This window comes from Rhinopithecus roxellana, chromosome 21, assembly GCF_007565055.1.
Source record: "Rhinopithecus roxellana isolate Shanxi Qingling chromosome 21, ASM756505v1, whole genome shotgun sequence".
Taxonomy (NCBI): Eukaryota; Metazoa; Chordata; class Mammalia; order Primates; family Cercopithecidae; genus Rhinopithecus; species Rhinopithecus roxellana.
In genome coordinates, this window is record NC_044569.1 from 49,137,266 (window position 1) to 49,161,009 (window position 23,744).

The 23,744-nt window shown below is 46.4% G+C and overlaps 1 protein-coding gene across 9 annotated transcripts in view; it reads right to left on the bottom strand.

The window, feature by feature from the left end:
- CTIF (cap binding complex dependent translation initiation factor) overlaps nucleotides 1-23,744 on the bottom strand; it is a 394,322-nt gene that overhangs the window by 103,536 nt on the left and 267,042 nt on the right. For all 9 annotated transcript variants that reach the window (XM_030925884.1, XM_030925883.1, XM_010385880.2 and 6 more), the window contains one exon: nucleotides 1,252-1,407. In XM_030925884.1, the coding sequence (XP_030781744.1) occupies nucleotides 1,252-1,407 (156 nt within the window). The remainder of the gene's footprint in view (nucleotides 1-1,251; nucleotides 1,408-23,744) is intronic.

Here is a 23,744-nt window from a genome sequence, read left to right on the forward strand (position 1 = left end):
GGTTCCATCCGGTCCCTAGCTTTGAGCACAGGTGCATATTGATACTTCACAGAACCCTCCATCCCCTATCTGCATGCGTGATCTCTTCAGGATCTCTAGACCCTTCCACCCGGCCAACTTCCGGGCAGTTCCCTACGGACAGCTAATAGGCAACTCAAACATAACTGACTCTTGCTTTTCATCCCCGTTCTATTTCTCATCCAGCATCCTCCATCTCAGAAAATGGGGCCACCAAGCTGGTAAACGGGGAGTCCATGTCCCCTCCTCCCTTCCCTCCATCTCACATTACCGAGTCCTGCTGGCTCTAACTCAGAAATACACTAGAGCCTAAACGCGCTCTTCGCCCTCACTCTGAGGCTGTCTTCCAAGACACCAACCTCGTGCTGGGCAGCCTAAGCAGCCCCACTCAGCTTCCAGCTTCCACTTTTGCCCCCCTTCAGTTCTCACCCCTGACAGCAGCCAGAGGGGTGTAGAAAGTGGGTTACAGTATCTGGCAGCGCAAGCACCTGCTGAATTCCTGCTTCTCAAAAGTTCCTTGGTCATTCTTATTTCTTTCTTTTTCAGATGAAATTTAGAAGAAAACATGTTTTCATAGCATAAATAATCCAGTGGCGAACCAATCCAATCCGATTCCAATACTGTTCATTGAGACACTTACCATAGGCCTCCCCTCTGCAGCCAGTGCTCCAGATTGGGAATGGCTGAAGCCTGAGTTCACAACACCCCGCAGGGGAAGGGGATGCTGGTTCCCTTTATGTAAACCCAACAAAGAAACACCTGGCTTTGGGGAGCAGAAGCGCCTGCTGTTGTGCATCTCTTTGCTGAAGGATGGGCCCCTTTCTTTTTTTTTTTGGAGACAGAGTCTCGCTGTGTCCCCCAGGCTGGAGTGCAATGGTGTGATCTCGGCTCACTGCAGCCTCTGCCTCCCAGGTTCAAGCAATTCTCCTGCCTCAGACTCCCGAGTAGCTGGCATTAGAGGCACCCACCACCAAGCCCGGCTAATTTTTGTATTTTTAGTAGAGATGGGGTTTCATCGTGTTAGCCAGGATGGTCTCGATCTCCTGACCTCAGGTGATCCACCTGCCTCAGCCTCCCAAAGTGCTGGGATTACAGGTGTGAGCTACTGTGCCTGGCTGGGATGGGTCCCTTTCTAAGTGAGTCCACCCTCATAGCTTTGTCTGGGTATCTGAGACACATTCCAGCCCTGGCACTGTCTGGCTGTGCAGGGGGCACAGGCGGCGGGTCTCTTACCTCCCTGAGGCAGGTATAGATGGGGCACACGAGCACGCGGAAGGGCTCGCCCGTGCTGCTGCGCATGGTGCCGAAGACCTCGCACAGGAAGGTGATGAAGCCCAGCCAGCGCTCCACGTCCTGCTGCTGCAGCTCCTCGCGCACCGTGAAGTCCTTCTGTGGAGGCATGAGAGACTGTGTCAGCCTCCTGGGGCTGGGGAGGGGCCCGGGTGCCACCCTGCTGTGCAGAGCGTCTGTTGTCTCGGGGCTGCTCCTGGGCAGCAAGCAAACCCCATGTCTTAAATGAGGATGGGGGTGCACGATTGCACTCTCTGTGGCTAGGACCACCCTGACCTGTGGTCACAACGCCTCTTTTTCAGGTGTCCCCAGGTTGGGGACACAGCTTCCTTGCCTCTGGGCATTGCCCAGAATTGCAGGTCACCCTCCTTCACTGACAGCAATGCTGATGTGGGAGGATGAGGTAGAACGGGAGGTGACACCCTCCCCAGACTCAGCACTTTTGCACTTAACTCCCTGTGGCTAACCCATCTCCCTTTGCTAACCCCCAAGTCATGCCCTCTGCATGGTAGGCTGGGGGTAACCAGAACACTGCCTACCCACACATCATCAGCAATGGCAACAGAGGGCCATGTGGGCTAGTGCTCCAGCACTGGGCTACACAGTTACAGCCCCTCCCTCAAGGGTCCTAGAGGACAGTAGGAAAATTAGAGGCATTCATTCATTCATTCATTCATTCATCCTTTAAAAAAATATTATTGCCCCATTGTGTGCCAGGCTCTGCACTAGGAGCTAAGATGAGACATATTCACTCATCACTGTGATATAAGAGAAGAAGGTATAAAAAGCCAAGGAGCTGGGTTTCATGGGACGGTTGCTAGGGAAGGTTTTGGGGATGGGACCATGAAATACCACAGTCATACCAGTGCTCAACAGAAAGGTTAAAACAGCTAAGGGGTGGAGACCAAGCAGGAGGCCACTGCAAGTGTCCAGGCAGGATGAAATTAAAACCTCAGTGCTCTGACAGCTGAAAGATAAGAATCTGGGGTAGCTTAAATAATATTCAAAAAGATATTTCCCCTACCTCTTGTCTTTGGTTTTGGCCATATGTCTTGCTTTGGCCAACAGAATGAGGCAGGAGTGATGGTGTGCCAATTCTGATGTAAGGCCCTAAATATTTACGTTGACTTTCATGTTTCTTCTGTCATCCTAAGAAGACTCTCTCTGGGCTGGCCTGATGGTCCCAGGGAGAAGATGGGCAACATGTGTGACAGGGCCTCGCCTTAGTCTAGCCTAAGTCAGGTGACCCCCAACCAATCTAAACACACATCATCTAAATGTACGTTTACTGCTGTGTGCCACTGAGATTTTTATGGTTGTTTGTTCAGTCTCAATAGCTGACCAATACAGGATGACACAAGAGACATTGTGAAAGGCAATAGTACTTGCTAAGTGGTGGGTTGTAAGGGGTGATGGAAAGGGGAGAGTCCAAGATGACGCCAAGATTCTTGGTTTGGGTGACTGTGCCACCACTAAAATAGAACATGTGAAGACAGGTTGTAGAATGTGACTCAGACCATTCCCATAGCCCAGTCCCCCTCACCACTGCTGACTTCAGCCCAGCATCCTTGACACCAGAATCTCAGCATCTCCAGAGATGGAAGGCCCTCAGAGATGACTTGGTTAACATCTGTCCCTTGTGAGTGATGAAGGTGCCATCTAGAGGTGCCTTGGTCTCCTCAGATGGCAGGTCAGAGGCTGGCTGAGAAGCCCTGCAGTGCCAGCTCTGGATGAGCCTAAGCCACAGCTCATAATGACCTGAGTCTCATCAGTTACAAAGAAGTATATACTTGTGTGTGTATCTATAACTATTTTGATGTCTATATTTATATGCAATACAGTAACAGCAGCAGCTGCTACTCGTGAGCCAGACACTGAGCCAAGGGCATTAACTGTGGTATTTTACATAGTTATCCTGGTGGTCCTATAAGGCAGGTCCTATTACTACCCCATTTTATAGACGGAGAATCTGAGGATAGAGAAGTTGTGTAACTTGCCCGTGACTACGAGCCAATGGCAGGGCTGGGATTCAGACTGACGTCAGCCTGCTCTGGAGACCAAACATTTTTTCTCCTTATGGTGTTTTTTATTTTTCAAAAAATGTTATTGTGTACATTTAAGGTATATAACATGATGCAATGGGATACATGTAGGCAGTAAAAAGGTTACTATAGTGAAGCAAACAACATATCCATCATCTCACAGTTACCCATTTTTGTTTCGTTTTGCTTTTGTGGCAAGAGCAGCTCTTATGGTGTTTTTAAATTGGAAAGTAGTGCATCAGAGCCCACGCTTAGTCACTCTCCAAGTCTGTACTTTCCATGAAGCCATTTGTCCACACTGTCCCTTGGAAGTCCAGCCATGCCTGCAGACCTCATGGGCCTCGTACTGACCCCTCAGGCCTCCTGCCTCCCCATTCCTTTCTCACTGAAGTGTCCACCTGGGTATGACTGTAGAGTTCTGCTGTTTGTCTTTCATCCAGGGTGTAAAGGGACCACAAGGGACTCCAGGGTCCCCGCAAGTGGTGGGTGCCCGGCATCTTTGACAGCTTTGTCTCTTCACCCTAGTCCAGAGCCTAGAGCAGGTAGCCTTCACAGGGGGTCCCAGCAGTTCAGGGTCTTTGTGAATGAATGAATGAATGATGTTGTCTGCCATCCCAGGGCCTGCCAAGGGCTCTGCACTACTGGGCTTGAAGTCATACGTCTTTTGGTGCTTTCATTCTCATGAACCTTTGTTTATCCCAAAATATTCTTATGTGATCTGAGCAAGAGTGGGCATTACCATTCTCATTTTAAAATGGGAAAAACTGAGGCACAAAGATATTAAGACTTGACTAAGGCCCCACAGTACTAGAACTTGAATGAAAACTTAAGCCCCTTCTCTGCTCTGGGTTAAATGCTCTTGCCCTGGTTGTACATTGGAGTCACCTGGAGGAACTCTGAGGCTGCGGATGCTGGGACTCCACCTCAGAAAGTCTTGTGTAACTGGTCAGGGTGGGGCTGAGACACTGGTAATTTCTGACAGCTCCCCAGCTGATTCTAACGTGCAACCATGGCTGGGAACCACAACTCCAGGCCTTTATCAAATGCTAACTTGGGTGTTAAAATGGTGCCCCTCTATCAACCCCCAGCTTGTCATTTCCTTATATTCCCTAAAAATACCCATGAAGACACACATCAAGGAACCAAGTCCCACAGCAACACTGAGAAAGAAGATAACAGTTCCCCAGCAGACTCCTCCCAGACTCAGGAGGTGACATCATTAACTAAAGTGCTGTCACCAACAAACTCTGGTTGCCCAGGGGACCCAGAAGACCAAAGGCAGGGGTAGCTTGAGGCTTCAACCCCTTCCTCTATCTGTCTCTGGCTGGTAGACAGGATCTGTAAGTACTAGCAAAGCCCTGTGCCTGTGTATTAAGGCAGCTCCCATCTGCACCGCCCTTACTCCAGGCCTTGGAGATTCAGGGCAGTGCAGGGGCAGGAGGAGACTGGGTGGTATGCTGTGTCCTTTAAGGGGTGGTGCTCTCAGGCAAAGCCGTCTGGGGTAGGAAAAACTTGGGGGCAGTGTGTACGAGGAACTGAAGTTTTAAACAATGGATTGCGTCTGATCAAAGAACTAGCGCTTGACTTAGTTTCTTCCTGATCATCCATGGCATCAAGACAGCATTCTGTTTTGGTCTAGCAAAGGTTACTAGGAGATTGAATGCCTACTAAATATTGGAAATTGGATTTGAGATGAGCTCATGAAGCCACCCTCCAGCTTTAGGTCTGAGAGGGAGACTCTGCCTCAGCAGACACCAAGCTAGTCCAAGGCTGATGCGCACAGCAAACACAAAAGACCAGACAGGGGTGACCTCATTCAGGATTGAGGGAGGCGCAGAGCAATACGGCATCTACACAAAAATCCTGACTGGCAGAATAAAGGAGCAGTATCGTGAAAACTTAATGGAAGTGTGTAACTCTGAACATGTTAATGACAATCAACCAGATATAAATAAAATGAAAAACTCAAGTGCAAAACATGTTGGCTTGTATATAAGGAGAATGACAATATAGATTCTATGATGTGTGAAAAGGCATTTGAAGGAAGGGATTGTGATTAGCAAAGCAACTCTCGGGCTGAAATGAAGTGTGAGACAGGAACTGGGATTAGGAGAGAGCCAATGGAAACTAGAAATCCAACAGCAAAATCAAAATGAATTGGAGGCAGTAAAGGATAGAATGGATAATGCAGAAAAAGTAATGCAGAAGATAAACTTGGAAACCACCTAGAGAGCAGAATAGATAAATAGACCAGAAACCTGAATACAAAGATAAATAGACTAGAAACAAAATGAAAAACGATAGAAAAGATAGAGAGTGGACATCTAATCTGTGAATTAGAGAAGTTTTCAAAAAGGATACCAGAATCCACAGAACAGAGAGCAGAGAAATAAACTTCCTCATTGAAAATTAATAATAATAAAATTGTATTGACTCTTTAGGTGAAAAGTGTGCACAGTGTTTCAGAAGTCCCTTGCCCTGCCCCAGTTTTACTTAGCGGAAGAATTTTCTTTCCTTTTCTTTTTTCTTGTTGTTGTTGTTTTCTTTTTCTTTTTTGAGACAGGGTCTCGCTTTGTTGCCCAGGCTGCAGAACAGTGGCATGATTAAGGCTCACTGCAGCCACGACCTCTTAGGCTTAAGTGATCCTTTCACAGCTAATTTTAAATTTTTTTGTAGAGACAAGGTCTCACTATGTTGCCCCCGCTGAATTTTCTTTTTTAGTTTCACAGAAAAAGAAAAATTTAAAAACAACTATGAAGGAACAAAAGTCACAGTCTTCTTACAAAGGGACAAAAATCTGGTTGACCTTATACTTCTTCATTTGAGGTTAAAAATTCAGAGACATGAAGGCAATGTCTTCGTGAGTTTGAAGGGAAAAGAACAAACCTGCCTATGAGTGAAAGCAAGAGAAAGATCTTACATAAGTAAGTTCTAAAACAAATCACGCCTACATGCTTATCTTAAAAAATTCAATGCTGCAGTTGCTATGAAAAACAGTATGGCCAGCCGGGCGTGGTGGCTCACACCTATAATCCCAGCACTTTGGGAGGCCGAGGCAGGTGGATCACTTGAGGTCAGGAGTTCGAGACCAGCCTGAGCAACATGGTGAAACCCTGTCTCTACTAAAAATACAAAAAATTAGCCGAGTGTGGTGGCGGGCGCCTGTAATCCCAGCTACTCGGGAGGTTGAGGGAGGAGAATTGCTTGATCCCAGGAGGTGGAGGTTGCAGTGAGCTTAGATTTTGCCACTGCACCCCAGCCTGGGGGACAGAGTGAGACTCCATCTCAAAAATCAAAATAGTATGGCGATTCTTCAAAAAATTAAAAATAGAATTACTATATGATCCAGCAATTCCACTTCTGGGTATATATCCAAAGGAATTGAAAGCAGGATTTCAAAGAGATGTCAGTATGTAGCCTTACATACAGAGGTGGGAGCAACCCAGGCATCCACCCACAAATGAATGGATCAACAACATGTGATATATACATACAGTGGAATATTATTCAGCCTTAAAAACAGAAAGAAATTCTGACATGTGCTGCAACATGAATGAACCCTCAGCACATTATGCAAAGTGAAATAAGCCAGTCAAAAAAGACAATACTGCATGATTTCACTTACACAGGTATCTAAAGTAACCAAACCCATACATAGAAACGACAGTAGAATGGTGGTTGCAAGGGGCTGGGGAGAGGGGGACATGGGGGTTAATAGGTAGAGAGTTTCAGTTTTGCAAGACGAAAAAGTTTTGGAGACTGGTTGCACAAGAATGTGACTATACACTGTTGAACCGCACACTTAGAAATGATTGAAATAGTGCATTTTATGTTATTTTTAAACTACAATTAAAAAGAATAAAAAATAAAAAAAACTTTCCGAATGCATGTTATGGTCAACAAAATTTATGATTTAACTCTGAGGAAATCACGGTATAGAAGAAACAGAAGGGAAAACTGAAACTACAACCAGGTAGACTTATGAAGCTAAGTTAAAATAAGTCATTATAATTTTGGTTATACAATGGAATCAAAAGCCAGAAATAATCCTTGGAAGAGAAGATATTTAATTTTAAAATGTAATTTAAATAAGAATTTCATAGTAGTAGTGACTTAATAATCCAAGATTAAATTACTAGAGATTAGTAAATACTGGCGGGAAGGAGATAGAAATCTGTGCAGCACATAACATTTCCTAATTCAGGCCATAAGGATTCACAGGTTATTGCGTCTTCCTTAAGTTTGGGAATCAGAGAAAAAAAATGAAAGTATGTCTTTAAAATGCTAAAAGTAAACACTAGTAACCACTAGCAGAACTGAAAACAGAATATAAAAAATAAATGGATGGGTAAAAATAAGAGTGAGCAAATGAAAATAAAGTAGTAGTAAAAGGGAAGTATATTTAAGATAACAATTATTAAATAAAATTATAAGGTTTTATATATAGAAAAAAATACAAACCATAATAAAGATAACACAAAATGTTATAGACTTTATAGTATAGATTTAAATATACCTGAAGCTATTGAAACATAAGAATAAGAAAAAAAAAAAAGAAACATAGGAAAAAAATCAGAAAGGAGGAATTGTATCAGGAAATAAAACCACTAACATTCTATGGCCAATTAAATGAATAAAAAACAAACGACTTAGGTGATTTAAATAATATAGTTACTAAGATTAAATTGAAACAAGCCTCACAGTAAGCTGTGATCTCAGTATAAATTTCAAAACATTGAAATTGTACAGGTTACATAGTGGGACTATGAATTAACAACAATCATTAAAAAATAGCCAATTGCTTGAATAATTGTAAGGTATTCTTCTAAAGAAAAATGAAATAAAGACATAATCAAATATACAATACTTGTATTAGATTATCTAGGAAATAACTATAAAAACTTGTGGAATGTGGTCAAAACTATAATGAAAGGTCAATTTATAGTCTTTACTATTTTGGATAATGGAAGAAAATATATAATCTAAACCAATGTTATCCAATATGGTAGCCACTATCCACATGTGACAATACATTGAGTGCTTGAAGTGTGGCTATCCCGAGTGATATGGGCCGTAAGTGTAAAACAGATATTACTTTTCAAAGGCTTAGTATAAAATCAAGAATGTAAAATGTCTCATATTTTAAAAATATTAACTACCTGTGAAATTTTGAATACACTGGGTTAAGTAACATATATTATTAAATTTAAAATTACATTGTAGATCACATTATACTTCTACCAGACAATGTTGATCTAACATTTAACTAAAACAATTAGAAAACCAACAATAGCTAAGGAAATATAAGGACATAATACAGATAAAACCCCCAAATTAATTACTTAGGAAACAGAGAAAGGAAATCACATATAAAATCAAGAAAGAAGAAACAGAAATAAAACTAGATATGAAAACAGATATAAGGTAGATAAAAAGTATAATAAGAATTATTTATGACTCTATGTTGATAATTTTGAAAAAATGATGAAATAGGTGATTCTCAAAAAAAATCATTTGCTAAAAAAGAAATGAGCCAGAATAAACTAAAAAATCATAAACTAAAATGAAAGTTATGAAAGAATTACCTTTATAAGGAAATCTCTAAACTTACGATTTTTATAGGTAAGTTCATTCAAACTTTCAAAAAATTAGGTAACTGCTTTCCTCTGCAAACTGACTCAGAACATAGAAAAGGAGAAGCTTTCCAATCAGTTCCCTATAAACAAAATCTAATGATAGTAAGTTACAAATAAGGAAGTCTACAAGTGAATCTTGCTAATGTGAATAGATATAAAAGTCCCAGCTGAAATACTAACAAACAGATTCATTATAACCAAGTAGATTTTTATCCTAGGAAGGCATGGATGACTTAGTATTAGGAAATCTATAAATGTAATGTGTTACTTCAATAGGCTTGATTAAAAAACAGTAGCAACACCTATGACCCTTAGAAGGGAAGAGATAACATGATTTGATTATATATATGGAAAATCTGAGAGAAGCCGTTAATAAAGATTAATTAATAATTACTTAGTCACTAAACTCTCTTGTTAATGATAAATTAATAAGAATATTTAGATACAATAATAATAATATTTAGATAACAAAATTAATACACAAAATCAACAGCTTTCTTTTATGACAGAATTAACTAGTGAGATTTTAATTTACAAAGCTCATTTAATAAAGCAATAAAATACTTAGGTGACATTAAGAAATATGCAAGAATTTATAAAGAAAATTGCCAAAGAAAACTGAAAGATTTAAGGGAATGTCTTCAACAAGTGAAGAAACATATACAATTCCTCACTGAGAAGACAGCATTGTGAAGATGGTAATTCTCTTTGAAATAATTCACAGGTTTAATATCAGTCTGTACTCCATATCCCAATGTGAACTTTTTTGGGAGAAGGGGAAATGAAGACTTGAAAAAATAATCCTAAAAGTAATTTGAAAGAATAGCAAGGGAAATAACTAAAAACAAAACAACATTGGAAAGAATTACATTACTCTTAACTTATCCCTAATAGAGCTTTATTCATTAAGAGGCTGTAGAGCTGACATCCGAATGGAGCGCTAGATCAGATAGCCTAGAAATAAACTTGGCATCCACAAAGGTTTATCACATGATCCCTCGAGGACCACAAATCAGTGGCATAGGAAGCATTATTCACTCAAGCAACAGTGCAGGGACAGCTGTCTAAGTATCAGGAGGAAAATAATTTAGAGTCTTACTTCACACTGGGCTCTAAAATAAATTCCAGATGGAATGAAGAGGCAAATGTTAAAAAAAAAAAAAAGGACCAAAAATTTGAAGAAAATGAAAGAGTATTTCCCATATTTCTGGAAGGAGAGGGGCTTTCTTCACTAAGACAATAGAAGAATGCTTCAAAATATTAAAAGACAATTGATATTGTCTGAGGAAAATACATGCAATAAATGTGACAAAGGGCAATGGTCTTAATATATAAATAGTGTGTTCAAATTTGTAATAAAAGTACAAAATCCCTCATGAACAAATGGGGAAAGGGCATTAAGAGATAAATCCTATGTCAAAATGTAAATTGCTAACACATATATGAAAAAAACTTAATTCAGTATCAGTAGTAATTGAATGAATGAATAAAAACAACTTCCCATCTATAGTAGGACAACTTAAAATGGTAACTGTCAATGCTGGTAAGGATGCAGTGAGACAGGCACTTACATATGGGCAGTGTACATTGGTACAACTTTTCTGAAAACCCTTAAAATAAGTCTTAAGAGTTCTTATCATTTGATCTGGTAGTTGTATTTCTGGTAATTATCATAAGGAAACAATTTAAAATATTAGAAAAAATAAGCTTAATGCACATAAAAATCTAACAACCTAAGCACCCAGCAATAGGGGAATGATTAAGTGAACGATGATTCATGCATCCATTAAAAATTATGTTTATGTGGCCAGGTGCAGTAGCTCACATCTGTAATCCCAGCACTTTGGGAGGCTGAGGTGGGCAGATCATCTGAGGCCAGGAGCTCATGACCAACCTGGCCAACATGGTGAAACCCCATCTCTACCAAAAATACAAAAAAATTAGCTGGGCATAGCGGCACATACCTATAATCCCAGCTACTCAGGAGGCTGAGGTGGGAGAATCACTTGAACCTGGAGGTGGAAGTTGCAGTGAGCCGAGATCACGCCACTGCACTCCAGCCTGGGCCACAGAGCAAGACTCTGTCTCAAAAAAAAAAAAAAAAGTTTATGAAAAGTTTATAATAGCATGGGAAAAATGCTTACATAATATTAAATGAAAAAAGCAAAACTGAAATTGCATTTACCATATAATCTCATCCATGAATACAGTTTTTTTAAAAAGAGGAGACAGAAATAGTGTTTCACAGGAGTTGTCTCTCAATAGTGGAATTATGGATGACCTTTATTCTTTACATTTTATTACTTTCTGCATTTCTCTGATTTTCTGTGAATGTTTTTCTTTATAACCAGAAAAACAGCTATTTTAAAAGAAACTGACAGGTTGTGACCCTTTTCCTTGATTTTTTGCATTAGGACAGCGGAATTCTGGTGATCTGCCAGTCAGCAGTGATTCTCACGAGAAGGGTGGGGAAATGGGGTGTGAACATGCCCCGCCCAGAGGCCACCAAAACCCAGCCTGTGTGTCTCCTCTTGACACATGTTATAGGTTGCCAGCTTTTCCTCTGGAACAAGGAGCCCTTTCTGCCAACTGAAACGAGCCATTCCTCTTGCTCTGCCCCTAACCTCAGCCTCTTGTATCCAAAAGCAGCAAGGGGCCTCAGATTGGTGGCAGCCATTTCAAAGCCTGGTATTTGGCTCTAGATTCTCATCTGACTGGCAGGCTACCTCCCAGCAACCCCTAGTGTCTTTCCCCAAACTTTAAGGCTACCATTTAAGCCCCGTTTCCTGCCTAAAACTATTTATTGACGTACTGCTATTTCCTGCACCGGCCACATCAATAAGCCCTGAAAGCCATTCAGTGTCTCAGGTTTCTCAAGGCATTCTGGGAAATTCTTCCCACTTGGGATAACCACATGAGCTCTGGCATGGTGGAGTGCAGTGGCCAAGCCAAAAACAGCTGTATGCAGGCAAAGGGGAAAAAACACCCCACCCCACCCAGGGGCGCAAACCACCACAGGGAGATACTACTGGAGGGTGGGGTTGGGGGTGGTCAAGGCACAAGGACCATGGTGCAAATATTTTTACACTTCCTGAGGGGGACGGGCAGCCCCTACCAATCCCTGCAAACTCACCCTCATTTCGGGCTCCCTCTTGGAAAATGAATGGCCCAGGGAAATTTGTCCATCCAAATACTGTGTCCCCAGTGACCCTGGTTTGTTTCTGTCCAGAGAGGTGGCTGCTGTTGCCATCTCTCCAGTGGGGAGGAGAAAGTGCACTTTTATTTACTGCTAGCAGGAAGTTTCTTTTCCTTGAGAAGCTGGATACCATGTGGGAAGGACAGACCATGGGGAACTGTGGGAGCTCGGCAGCCGGCAGTTAATCCCAGGCATTCTTCTCCCGGGCGATTGGTTGAAGGGCTTAAAAAACATGTTTGACAGAATTCTGTATATTGAAAAGAGGAAACTAATTTTCAAATAAAAGGTGCTTTGTTTTTTATTTGGCCCCAACTTTCCTTCTTTCATGTTCCTGCTTCCACGTTCCCTCTTTAGGAAGGCCTCCCTGGTTGTTCCCTCCACGACAGCCCCCGGGACTCCTCATTCCGACTCTGCTATGCTTCCTTCCCAGCCCCGATCACCTCCACTAGGTCCGATGTGTGTTGATGACCTGAATTTTTGCTAGAAGCGTTTCCTGAAGGCAGGAATCCTGTTTTCTAAGCCATAGTCATGTCCCCTGGAATGGGACTTGGCTTGTTGTAGGTGTTCAATGAACATGTGTGGACCGGATATATAAATATCCCACGGTACGTGGTCAGACAGCTCTTCTCTAAGAGGACAACCTGTCCAAAGGGCAGGGGGCTGTTACTCTAAGACATAAGAGAACAGAGTCACCATGTATGCCCGACTCATCTTTTCTTTCATTTGTAGCCGACAGTTCACTCCCGATATTTTCCTCCCACCTTCTCTGGGCCGGTCCCGGTCCCTGCTCCAAGGCCGCCGTCTCATGACATTTGTTTCACTTTTGTGGGTTCACATTTTTGCCACACAGTGATGTTTCTTGGCTTATTGGATTTTTCCCCCTTCCTAGGGTTGCTTCAAGTAAGGCCATGACATTCCACAGAGCCACCCTTTGGTGGTGTGGTGGGGTCACAGGTGATGTCAGTGTAGCTCCGCCCCAGCCCTGAGTCTCCCCTCTGTCAGACTCTCCCCTCAGGGCTTTGCTGAGGCTAGTTGCAATCCCTCCGGCAGGCTTTCCTCCTTGGTTCCCCCAACCAGTGAAGCCCCCTCACTCCTCTGTCTCTATCACAGAGCCCAGGGCCTGTGGCCTGGCCCCCATGGGTAGACCTGGCCTTCGGTAGTTCCTGGAAGGCTCCCTCCTCATCCCAGTCATCATCATGTGGGAGGAGCCCAGGACAGGAACCTCCAGCTCAGAGAGACAGTGCAGTCCTTCCTTGGCACCTGTTCCTATCAACAGTGAGGCAGAGGGCTGGGAATTCCCAAGCCTAGGGCTAATTCTCAGCGTGGAACCCAGAGACACTGTGACACATCAGGTTACCCCCGGCCTGAGAGAAGACCCTGAATATTCCCTTCCGTCCTTCCCTGGGACTTCTGGGTTGCATGAAACCTCAGAATCCTTACAGAAAAGGATTTAGCAATGTTAAGCCACCTCAAGTTGGTTCCTATGACTTGGGACAAAAAGAACTCATCAATATAATAGGCTTCTCCTAGGTGACAAAATAATGGATTCCCAGGCCCTGGGGGAGGAGGTGGGGAGGAGGACAGGACTGGGGCCTGGATGCTGGGGACTGGGAGGTGAGGGACAGAGTCAGAGAAGGGGGCACTGAGGCTGGGTGGGCAGTGCTTCTAGCAGAGCTGGAGTCAGGATAGGAGGAGAAGCAGGGAAGGGGTGATCTGGTTATGACCTGGGTCCTGAGTGGCAGCCCATGGGTCCTGCCTCTCACACACCCACTCAGGGCAGCATCGTGGAAGGTCTTGGCATCAGTCTGATTGGGTCAGGCAGACCTCCTTGGCTTAAATGAGTAACACGTGCATCGCATCTGGTGCAAAGTAGGTGTTGAACAAGTGGCAGAGAGACCTCCTGGTAGTTGTATCCTGAGTCACTCCATCCACCAAAGCCTGCCCCAGACCTGGCAGCCCCCGACCCCTGGCAGTCTGCACGTGCAGCCCAGCCAAGGGGCACGTCCGCTGGGCTGTACTCACAGCTGGCCATCATGCCACGTCCTGGCCACAGCTGCCAGTCTTGGCTCAGTCCTGCTGAGCCCTGAGGCCTGGCCCTGGGGACTCAGCCACACCTAGACTCTGGAACAGTCAGAATCTGACCTGCATGTCACTCTGCACTCTGACAACAGTCTGTGGGTGGCTGGACATCTTGTCTGGAGGGAGACGGGGACCATGTGGGCACTGGGCTGCAGCCTCCACCCTGGGACAAATTTGCTTGCTTTGAGTTCTGATGCCAGCTGGGCCCTGAACTACTCCCTGGGTTTGGGCGGGTCCCTTTTTAGGTGGACTTGAACCTTTTCCCAAGTATTCCTAACCTCCCTGGCCAACGACCCAGACACCCACCACCCAATGCCCAGGTCCTGGCCACTCCACAGCTTCGCTCTGCTCTGCCCCTAGACATTGCGGATTCTTGGATGCCAGTGACAGAAGCCATCTCAGACTAGCTCAAGAGGCACACAGTCCTGGGCTGTCTTACATGGGAGGTGGGCCCTAGGACACAGCCTGTCCCCAGGGCTCAAACAGTGTCCCCAGGGCAGGTCCTCCCTTCTCTCCCCTCTCTCCCTTGTCTGGGCTTTGACTTGCATGTTGACTGCTTTTTCTGCTGCCACAAACAGGGTCTCCCTTTGCCATGGCTACGATGGTGATCAGCAGCACCTGGTCTCTCTCATAATGGTTCCTGAGCCAAAAGGAAGACAGAGCCCCCCCTCCCCAAATGTCAAACCCTCAAGTCTCAGGGAAGGATTCTGACTGGCCCTGCTCATCACATGACCATCTCTCAGCCCAATCACTGTGGCTGTGGTGACGAGGTTCCCTGATTGGACAGAACCAGGTCATGTGGCCATTCTGCAGCTGGGGCAGGTGGGAATCCTGACAGATCCCTGGACCACACGCAGAAATAACAGCTGCCCCCTGCAATCACAGGCCTTACCTAGGACCATCGGGTGGCTGTCACAGGTGCCTGGCACTCTCCTGAGCATCATGTCAAATTGCCGATGTGCTGGTGATTGCTGCCCTTTCTGTCCCACCCAAAAGAATGAAGAGAGAGTGATATGACGGGGATGATCTTGATTCTGCTCTAATCAATGGACATGAAAATCAAGCCCCAAATGCCGATCCTTTAACTATTATTAATAAAAAAATTACCAGACACATTCTCTGTGACTGATGTTCATGACACTGTGGCTGGAAATGCTTTCTCCCCAGCAGTTGGCTCTAGACAAAGGGCACACGCTGTGGCTGGGAACAGCCATCAGCCACTTCCAGCTAAATCTAGATCACTTTGGAGACATTTCCAAGTTTCCTAGGCTGTGAGCACCCAGCATATTTCTATTGGCAAAAGCAGGTCAGGTAGGCTCAGCTCTGCTAATCTGTAGGAGGGGACAGGGAGGCGGGGGGATGGCGCTGGGTTGCAGCAGAGAGAAGCTGAGAAGTCAGGCTGATCCAGCGGGAATTCTGTCTCACACTTATGCAGGCGCGAAGTCTTATTCTCAGGCAAAGGAGCCAGCACCTGCTGTGGCTGTGGCCTTGAAAAGCCCTCAGAAGAGGCTGGAAGTTTTCCTTTCAGCCTGAACAGAAAGAGAAGGCTGGATTGTCTGACAGATGAAGAATACCAGTGGGACAAGCAGGAATTCCTCAAAGCAAGGTGTCACTGGACTCAGCCTCAGGGAGGACATTAGTACCACTTGTCAGGTCAAGGGGCATGAGAGGGCTGAAGTTCCCAGGCTCGAGGGCAGCCCTCAGTGATTACACACTTAGTAGCTGGTGCCCGTGCTGGCACCCTGATCTCCTCTGCCGCCTGCCTAATCTTCATGTCACCGTCTCCCCATACCTCTACACAGCACTCTGCCTTTCTAGGCACTTCCCGCAGCTTTCCTGGCTCTGCCTCAAACAGCAACTCACTGGAGGACGAGGCTCCTTGATCTGCCTACCTTCTGAGGTTGACAGAGCTGGAACCCAGGTCTCTGATGCTAGGCCTGGTGCTCTTTGGACCCCCCAAGGCATCATGTCTGAAAAGGTCATCATGCAGACATGACAGCCGCCCACCCCCGCCTTATACTTCCCTCCAGGTCCTCAGAGGAGAGGGCTGAGTTGTTGTCTCTGCAGAATTTGGATTCTCCCTGCCTGGCTGCCATCCTGCCCAGGAGAGAAGCCGAGGGCTTGGAGACAGGTGTTTGCCAGGCCTAGGCCTGGGCACAGGAGGTAGGTCTTATCCATGACGTGAAGCTCTCCGTGGAAACAGAGGGCGGCTGTGCTCACTGCGGCCTCAGCCTGAGGAGCAGGCCAACCGCAAAATAAAAAGACAGCAAGGTTAGCCAACTGCTGTGACTCTGTGTCCCCATCTATAACATGGAAAGTCACCATGTGACTGTCAGGCCAGTCACCATGCCTCTGCGTCCTTATCTGTGAAATGAAAGAGACCTTTGACCTGCATCCAGGTGATAGAGTGACGCAAACAGGTGTAATAACCCTTCCTAATCAGCAAAGGGTTATTGTGTCTATATTCTGCTATGTGAGAAACTGAAGCATAAGGTGGATGAATGTTGTATCTGAGGTTTCCTGTGGGAGCTGGGGCCAGAATTCAGCTTATCCAGTTCTTTGGAGATTCCTAGAGTCTTCTCCAAGGTTTCTGCCTGGTCCAGGTTCTACAAAGGTTGGGTCCCCAACCCCAGGCAGAAATGGTATCTGGGATCCCTCTGCTCTGGAAGCAGTTGGAAGCTGAAGAAATGACTTTTGAAACCCTACTTTCAATGAGTGGCCCAATTACTTCTGAAATTGTCCGGAAGACTGGCTTTTAAAGTAGATGAATACACAGGCGTTACTAAACTATTTATAGAATTTGAGAAAACCCCTTGAAATGCTCACAAAAAGATTTGACCTATAATGGGGATTCCAGAATGACTCGGCCTGAAGCTCACATCCACCCACAACTTTGAACTTTGCCACAGATGGTCTTTAAAAGTCATGTTAACATTTATGTGGCATTATCCCTGAAGGAAGTTGCAATGTCCTTTATCATGCCGTATCCCAAAATGTCTACTGGACAACAGCTGAGGAACAGCTGGGGAGGGGGGAGCCAGGATAGAGGAGGACACAAAGTCCAGGGAGCTTGAGGGAGACCAACGTTTGCGTCTGTGAAATGGCGATCCTGGCCTGTGCCTGCCTCTGGAGACCATATGGGGATATAGACCTGGAAGTGACTATTGTGCCAGTCATTTCTGCAGACATGGATGGCAGCTGTTTGCACCAGGCTCTGTCTGAATGGGCCCCTCTCTCACAGTGTACCATTCCATGTGGTTCTGCCCCACTGGACTCAGTGAGGTCTGTTCTGAGCAGTGCCGGGGATAAGGGTAGCCCTGAAGGAAGTGCTCAGGCCTTCTCCATGTGTTCTGAGATCTGGTCTGAAGACTAGATGGGCTCCTTGTGTTGTTCCTAAGGAGGCTTGGGCCACCTGTGGGGATGGATGAAGGGCAGTTGAGTGGGCAGACTCAAAGCTCCTGGATCCCAGGCAGAGGCCCTCTGCCAGGTCTGTTTCATGTAGTTGAGGACACGCCTGAGATTGAGTTTGGAAAAACAACTCTTCTGCTAAAAATACATGAAAATCACTAGTGTGTCAAGATATGCACAATGGGTTTGAATGCCAGACAGGCCTAGGTGAGGTGCTCTGACCCGACTCCCACCCAGTCCTTGGACCTGGGCAAGCCCCAGGCCTTCTATTGTCTCATGTTCCCCACCCAGAAAAGGGAAACAGGGCTAATCACCATGATGATGAAAATGCCTGGCCAGGGGAGCACCTCCGCAAATGCCTGCTCCTCCTGCTTCCTTGGTCTTCCCAAGGATATGTGTGTGGGGGGTTATCCATGCCAGGTGTGATGGGGTAGCCTGGCTGACCTCCCACTCCTTGGCCAGTGTATGGTGGGTGTTGGAGCCAGCAAGAGGGAAGGTGTCTCTGTGGACAGGAGGGAGAACAGTAGGTGGCTAGCTACTGACATCAAGGGACTGAGGGTGGGGGAAGTGATGGGCTGGCCGGAGATGGGGGCTGATGTTCCGGCTGGTTCTAGTTTTGCAGGCATGTTTTATTTCCTTGGCTAGACTGTAAGCCTCTTGGGTATCTTACTCCTCTTTTCCTCTCTCGAGTATCTGACAGAGAATACAGCCGGGTATAAAACAGCAGTTTGGGGACTCACGTTGACTTGAGGTGTGAATGGAGGCCATCAAGCTATTTCTGAGGATGGGGATGCTGACTGTGAAATACTGGTAGAGTGGGGAAGAAAAATCCATCCTGTCACCATGCATACCGAGGTGACCCACCTTCACCCCATGGTGCTTCTCTAACCAGAGCTGGGGACCCTCTTACTCCGGCTGCTGAAAAGCTGGTGCACATGCACCTCCTTCAAGTCTCAGTCTACTTGTCTTCTCCTCCCAGAGGCCCCCTGCCTTCTCTAAGTAGGCCCTCCACTCTTGTGACGCCCCTCACTGTGTTGTGTTTGCTCTTCTGTGTGGCCCCCATCATCGCTGGAAATGACACACCTGTAAGCTTATGTGTTCAGTGATTGCCTCTCCCACTCGGATTGCAAGTTCTGCAAGGGCAGAGAAACTGCTTTATTCAGCAATGTACCTGCTGCGTCTAGGCCACCGGAGGCCCTCAGTGTGTATCTGTTAACTGAATAAACGGATGGGGGGCTCCGAGGCAGTGGCAACCCCAGGGAGGAAATAATTTCGGGGCACACAGAGAGGTGGGCTTCTGGCCCCTATACTAGTGGGGAAGTCCCTGGCTAGATCTGAGCTTGGCCAGAGAAGGCATGAAAATGAAATTACTCTGGCTTTGGGCTATTATAGAAGTTCCCCAGGAGAAAGGGTGGCTTCTAGGGTGGGAAGTTCATTCTGTCTTTATTCAGGTGTCCACACATGACGTTAACAAGTACCTCCCATGCCAGTGTCCCCAGATAAAAATACAAGAAAGGACTGATTCCTCACCAACATGGGATCCAACAGGACCCAAGAGAGAAGAGGAGCACAGAGATCCCAGTGTTCTAGTAAAAGACCAGAAATCCATCATCTGGGGGCTTTTTGACCCTGGGCAAGTTATTTACCCCACTGGGCCTCAGTTTGGTCATCCACAAAATAGGGCTGATCCTACTTGTCCCATCAAGCCCGTAAGTTGTTGTGAAGATTGAACAAGGCAAGAGAGATACAATCCCCTCGTGAACTGAGAGTGTTCTACACAACTGCATGGTTTGTCTTTGTGGCCAGAGACCACACCTTGTTTATCGTCCCCTTAAAATCTGGCTTGGTCCTGGCCTTGCAGAGCTCAGTAAGACTTTCCGAACTGCTGGCTGGCACCATTCACCTTCTCCACTCACAGCCCTGCTGACCCAGCCACCTCCTGTCAAGTCACGCGCTGGCGGCAGTGAGAGAAGGCTCCATCTGCCTCAAGATTAGAGCAGCCTTGCCTCATTCTTGGCACTACTGACATTTTCGGCCGGCTCATTGGTTCTTGGGGGGTGCTGTCCTGTACACTGTAGGCCTCTACCCACTCAATGCCACTAGAAGCCCTTACCCTCATCTCCAGTTGTGAAAGCTCCAAATAAAATATCTCCAGACATTGCCAAGTGTCTGCTGGAGGCAAAATCACTCCTGGTTGAGAACCACTGCTGAGAGTGACAATGGTGCCCACTGCTCCCACCCATGGGACAGTTTCTCAGGACACAGCAAGGTCCAGAGGCACTTGAGAAATACTGGGAAGTGCATTAAGAGAGGGAGCTATAATGTAAGGCCTGTGGGTGGGGGTGGACCCCGAAACTGCCTTTAGAAACCTGTAGGCTGCACAGGACACACACCGGTGTGCCACACAGCTACTTCATGGGACTCGGAACTCAGCGCTGTGCTAACTTAACACACACTCAGTAGCGAGTGCAGACAACCTGTCCCTGCATTGGACCCACAGACTGCAAGCACTTTCCCACTTGTAGAGAACAGATAGGGAAGCATGGTTTTCAAAAAAGCATGAGCCCTTATGTGTGATGAACCCCAAACCCAAGAGGGTTAAATAAAGCCTGGGCTCTGGAACTGACAGCTCTGGGCTCAGTTGTGATGGCAGCACCATAAGCAAATTCTCTCCCAGGAGTCTCACTGTATCTTTAAATGTGAGCGGCTTAGCATGCTTAACACTACTTATTTGAGGGTTCCTTGGACAACAGATAATTCAACTGCGTTTACCAGATAACGTTAACAAATACCTCCCACGCCAGTGTCCCCAGATAAAAATAACATCAGCTCCCTCACAGGTCTGCAGAAGGAAAGGACAGGAAACTGAACCATCAATCCTGTCTGGCACCTCCTCACCGCTTGCTTGCCCCGGTGGCGCTGGCTCCGCCGCAGGCAGAGGAAGTGCTACCCAGGTGATAAGAGACACTCTGACTGTGGTCAGAGGAGCAGAGAGGCCTGACAGAGTCTCTCTCCAACTGCTACTGGCTTTGCCCACCACTGAGGGCTCTGCTTCCTGGGCAAATGTCCAAGGAGAGTGAGGAGTACCAGGAGAGCTTGGGCAAGTCACTTGGCCTTGCTGAGCTGCATCTGGAGAACGGGTTAGTAAGATGCTCCCTGTTACCTCACACAGGTACTGTGAGATCTAACTGCCTGATTCCTGTTTTACAGGGGAAAAACCCAGGGAGGCCTAAAAGTGCAGGCCTCATTGGATGAATCTGAGGAACATGTGGAAGGGCCCTTTCTGCCTCAGAGCATCCCCCCACCCTAGAATACCACAGTGCCTGAGGTCAGCCCATTAACACCACACCATCAGGATAAGGCTCTGTCTCCCCAGCAAATCCCCAGTCAACTCACAAGGTAAAATATCAACTACAATTCATGCCAGCACAGTTCAAGGGATCAGAACTCAGAAACTTGCCCCCCCGCCTTTATTTTTCTTGAGACGGAGTCTTGCTCTGTCACCCAGGCTGGAGTACAGTGGTGTGATCTTGGCTCGTTGCAACCTCCACCCAATGGGTTCAAGCAATTCTCGTGCCTCAGCCTCCCAAATAGCTGGCATTACAGGCGTGCACCACTGCCCCCAGATAATTTTTATATTTTTAGTAGAGACAGGGTTTCACCATGTTGGCCAGGCTGGTCTTGAACTCCTGGCCCACCTCGGCCTCCCAAAGTGTTGGGATCACGGGCATGAGCCATCGCGCCCAGCCAGAAAGTTGCCCTTTTATGAGAAAAACAGGACTGAGACAAGTTGGATTTGAAGGGAAGAAAATTAGGGATAGTTTAGATATTCCTTATAGGGTAATGCTCTGGGAAATCATCTACCGGGTGGCTGATCACAGGAGGCCTTGGAGTCCACAGGGGACCCTGACAAGTACACTGGAGACCTGGGCAGAGGGAGGCCACTGCTGCAGATGGCTGACATGGCTTTTTGCTCTGGGCTGGGCACCTCTGATTCCAGCTGTCAGAAAAAAGACCTGAGCTCTAAAAAGGATGGTCTTAAGGAAACTGTAGGTCTCCAACCCAGACTCACTAAGCAGTGTGGATGGGGGAAACAATTCCTGTCACAAAAGTCCCTCGGATCAGCTACCCGAGTGATTTCAGTAGGAGTGCACTTACAAATATTCCAGAAGCTATGAGCATGTAAAAGAGGCAAGAGTGCTCTAAGTTCTTTCCCCCTGGGCAGCTGTGGGCTGGCCTTGGGTGGCTATGGGGTTGAGTGTGGGGGCAGGTGTCATGGGATGGCAGAGGTTCAGATGGCCACTTCTTTGTCATCATGTCCATGTTGATAAGCTGCTTTCTGTTCTCACCATCTCCAGCTTGCTCCCTCTGTCTGCACACAGGCCCTCACTGATCCATAAACATGCAGAATGATGGACATGTTAGCCAACTTCAAAACTGGCCATTCAGGCCAGGCGAGGTGGCTCACGCCTATAATCCCAGCACTCTGGGAGGCCAAGGAGGGCGGATCAAGAGGTCAGGAGTTCGAGACCAGTCTGGCCAACATGGTGAAACCCCATCTCTATTAAAAATACAAAAGTGGCCAGGTGTGGTGGCTCATGCCTGTAATCCCAGCACTTTGGGAGGCCAAGGTGGGCAGATCACGAGGTCAGGAGATGGAGACCATCCTGGCTAACACAGTGAAACCTCGTCTCTACTAAAAAAAAAAAAAAAAAAAAAAAAAAATTAGCTGGGCGTGGTGGCGGGTGCCTGTAGTCCCAGCTACTAGGGAGGCTGAGGCAGGAGATGGCATGAATCTGGGAGGTGGAGCTTGCAGTGAGCTGAGATCATACCACTGAACTCCAGCCTGGGCAACAGAGCGAGACTCCATCTCAAAATAAATAAATAAATAAATAAATAAATAAATAAATAAATAAAATAAATTAAAAAAATAAGCCGGACATGGTGGCACATGCCTATAGTCCCAGCTACTCAGGAGGTTGAGGCAGGAGAATCGCTTGAACCCGGGAAGCGGAGGTTGCAGTGAGCCAAGATCATGCCATTGCACTCCAGCCTGGCTGGCAGACAAGACTCCGTCTCAAAAAACAAACAAACAAACAAAAACCTGGGCATTCGGGGTCTGCTTCTCTTCTCTGTCCTGACCTGTAGTTCTAGTAACTTCCAGCACAGGAAAGATGGTACCTGGCTGAGAGCGGTGGGTGCCAGGCGGCTCAGCTTTCCCAAGATGTGGATGGTGAAGGCTTGTGTTGGGGGAGAAAAAAGCCGTTTTCTATAAACATTAAATTCTTACACTAAACCCTCCCTCAAGAGAGACAGTTTCCCCTAATAGTCTGAAATTCTTCCCAACACAGAATTCTTAGTAATCAGGCTGATGACAACAGAGAAAGTGTACTGAAGTGTTGAACTTGATTCTGGGGAACCAGAGGAAGGAGGACTAGTTATATTCTCCAGGTTAAAAAGCTCCTGGGGAAAATACGACCACCCATGTGAAAGAGCCTGGGGATGCAGGTGCCTCTTTGCAAGCCAACTTAAGAAACCCAAATAAGATAAAACTAAGAAGTGACTTTTTTCCCAATGGGCATCTTCATTAAATGGAAGAGCTCACTGCAGGCTTCCTTTGACTTGGGACTGCCTTAAAATACCCCTGGTTAGATGAGAAGGTGAAGTACAGGCTTGCATCTGCGGTAGCCCATGGAATGGCCCATTTTTCAAAAACTGCATTATCAGAATCCCAAGAAATTGTGACCTTGGAGAAATCAGGTTGGGGGAGAGGCTAAGGCCCACCAGCAGGGTGTAGGGCACTCTGGAGGGGTCTAGGGAGCAGGAGGAGAATGGCAGTTATGGGGGCTCTTGGAACGACGGCCTCCATGCTCTGATGAGTCTCTCTCTGGCAACTAAGTCCATGGTTTGACACAGTATCCTTCAAGTAAAAGGTAAGCTTGCCAGCCGAGGATCAAAAACCCTGGCCAGGAGTAATGCCACCTGCTTCCAAAGTATAGCTTATTCCCAAGGTTAAGGTGACATCTATTTAACAGGAAGCTATGGCAAAACTAACCACTTAGGATTATGATGTTC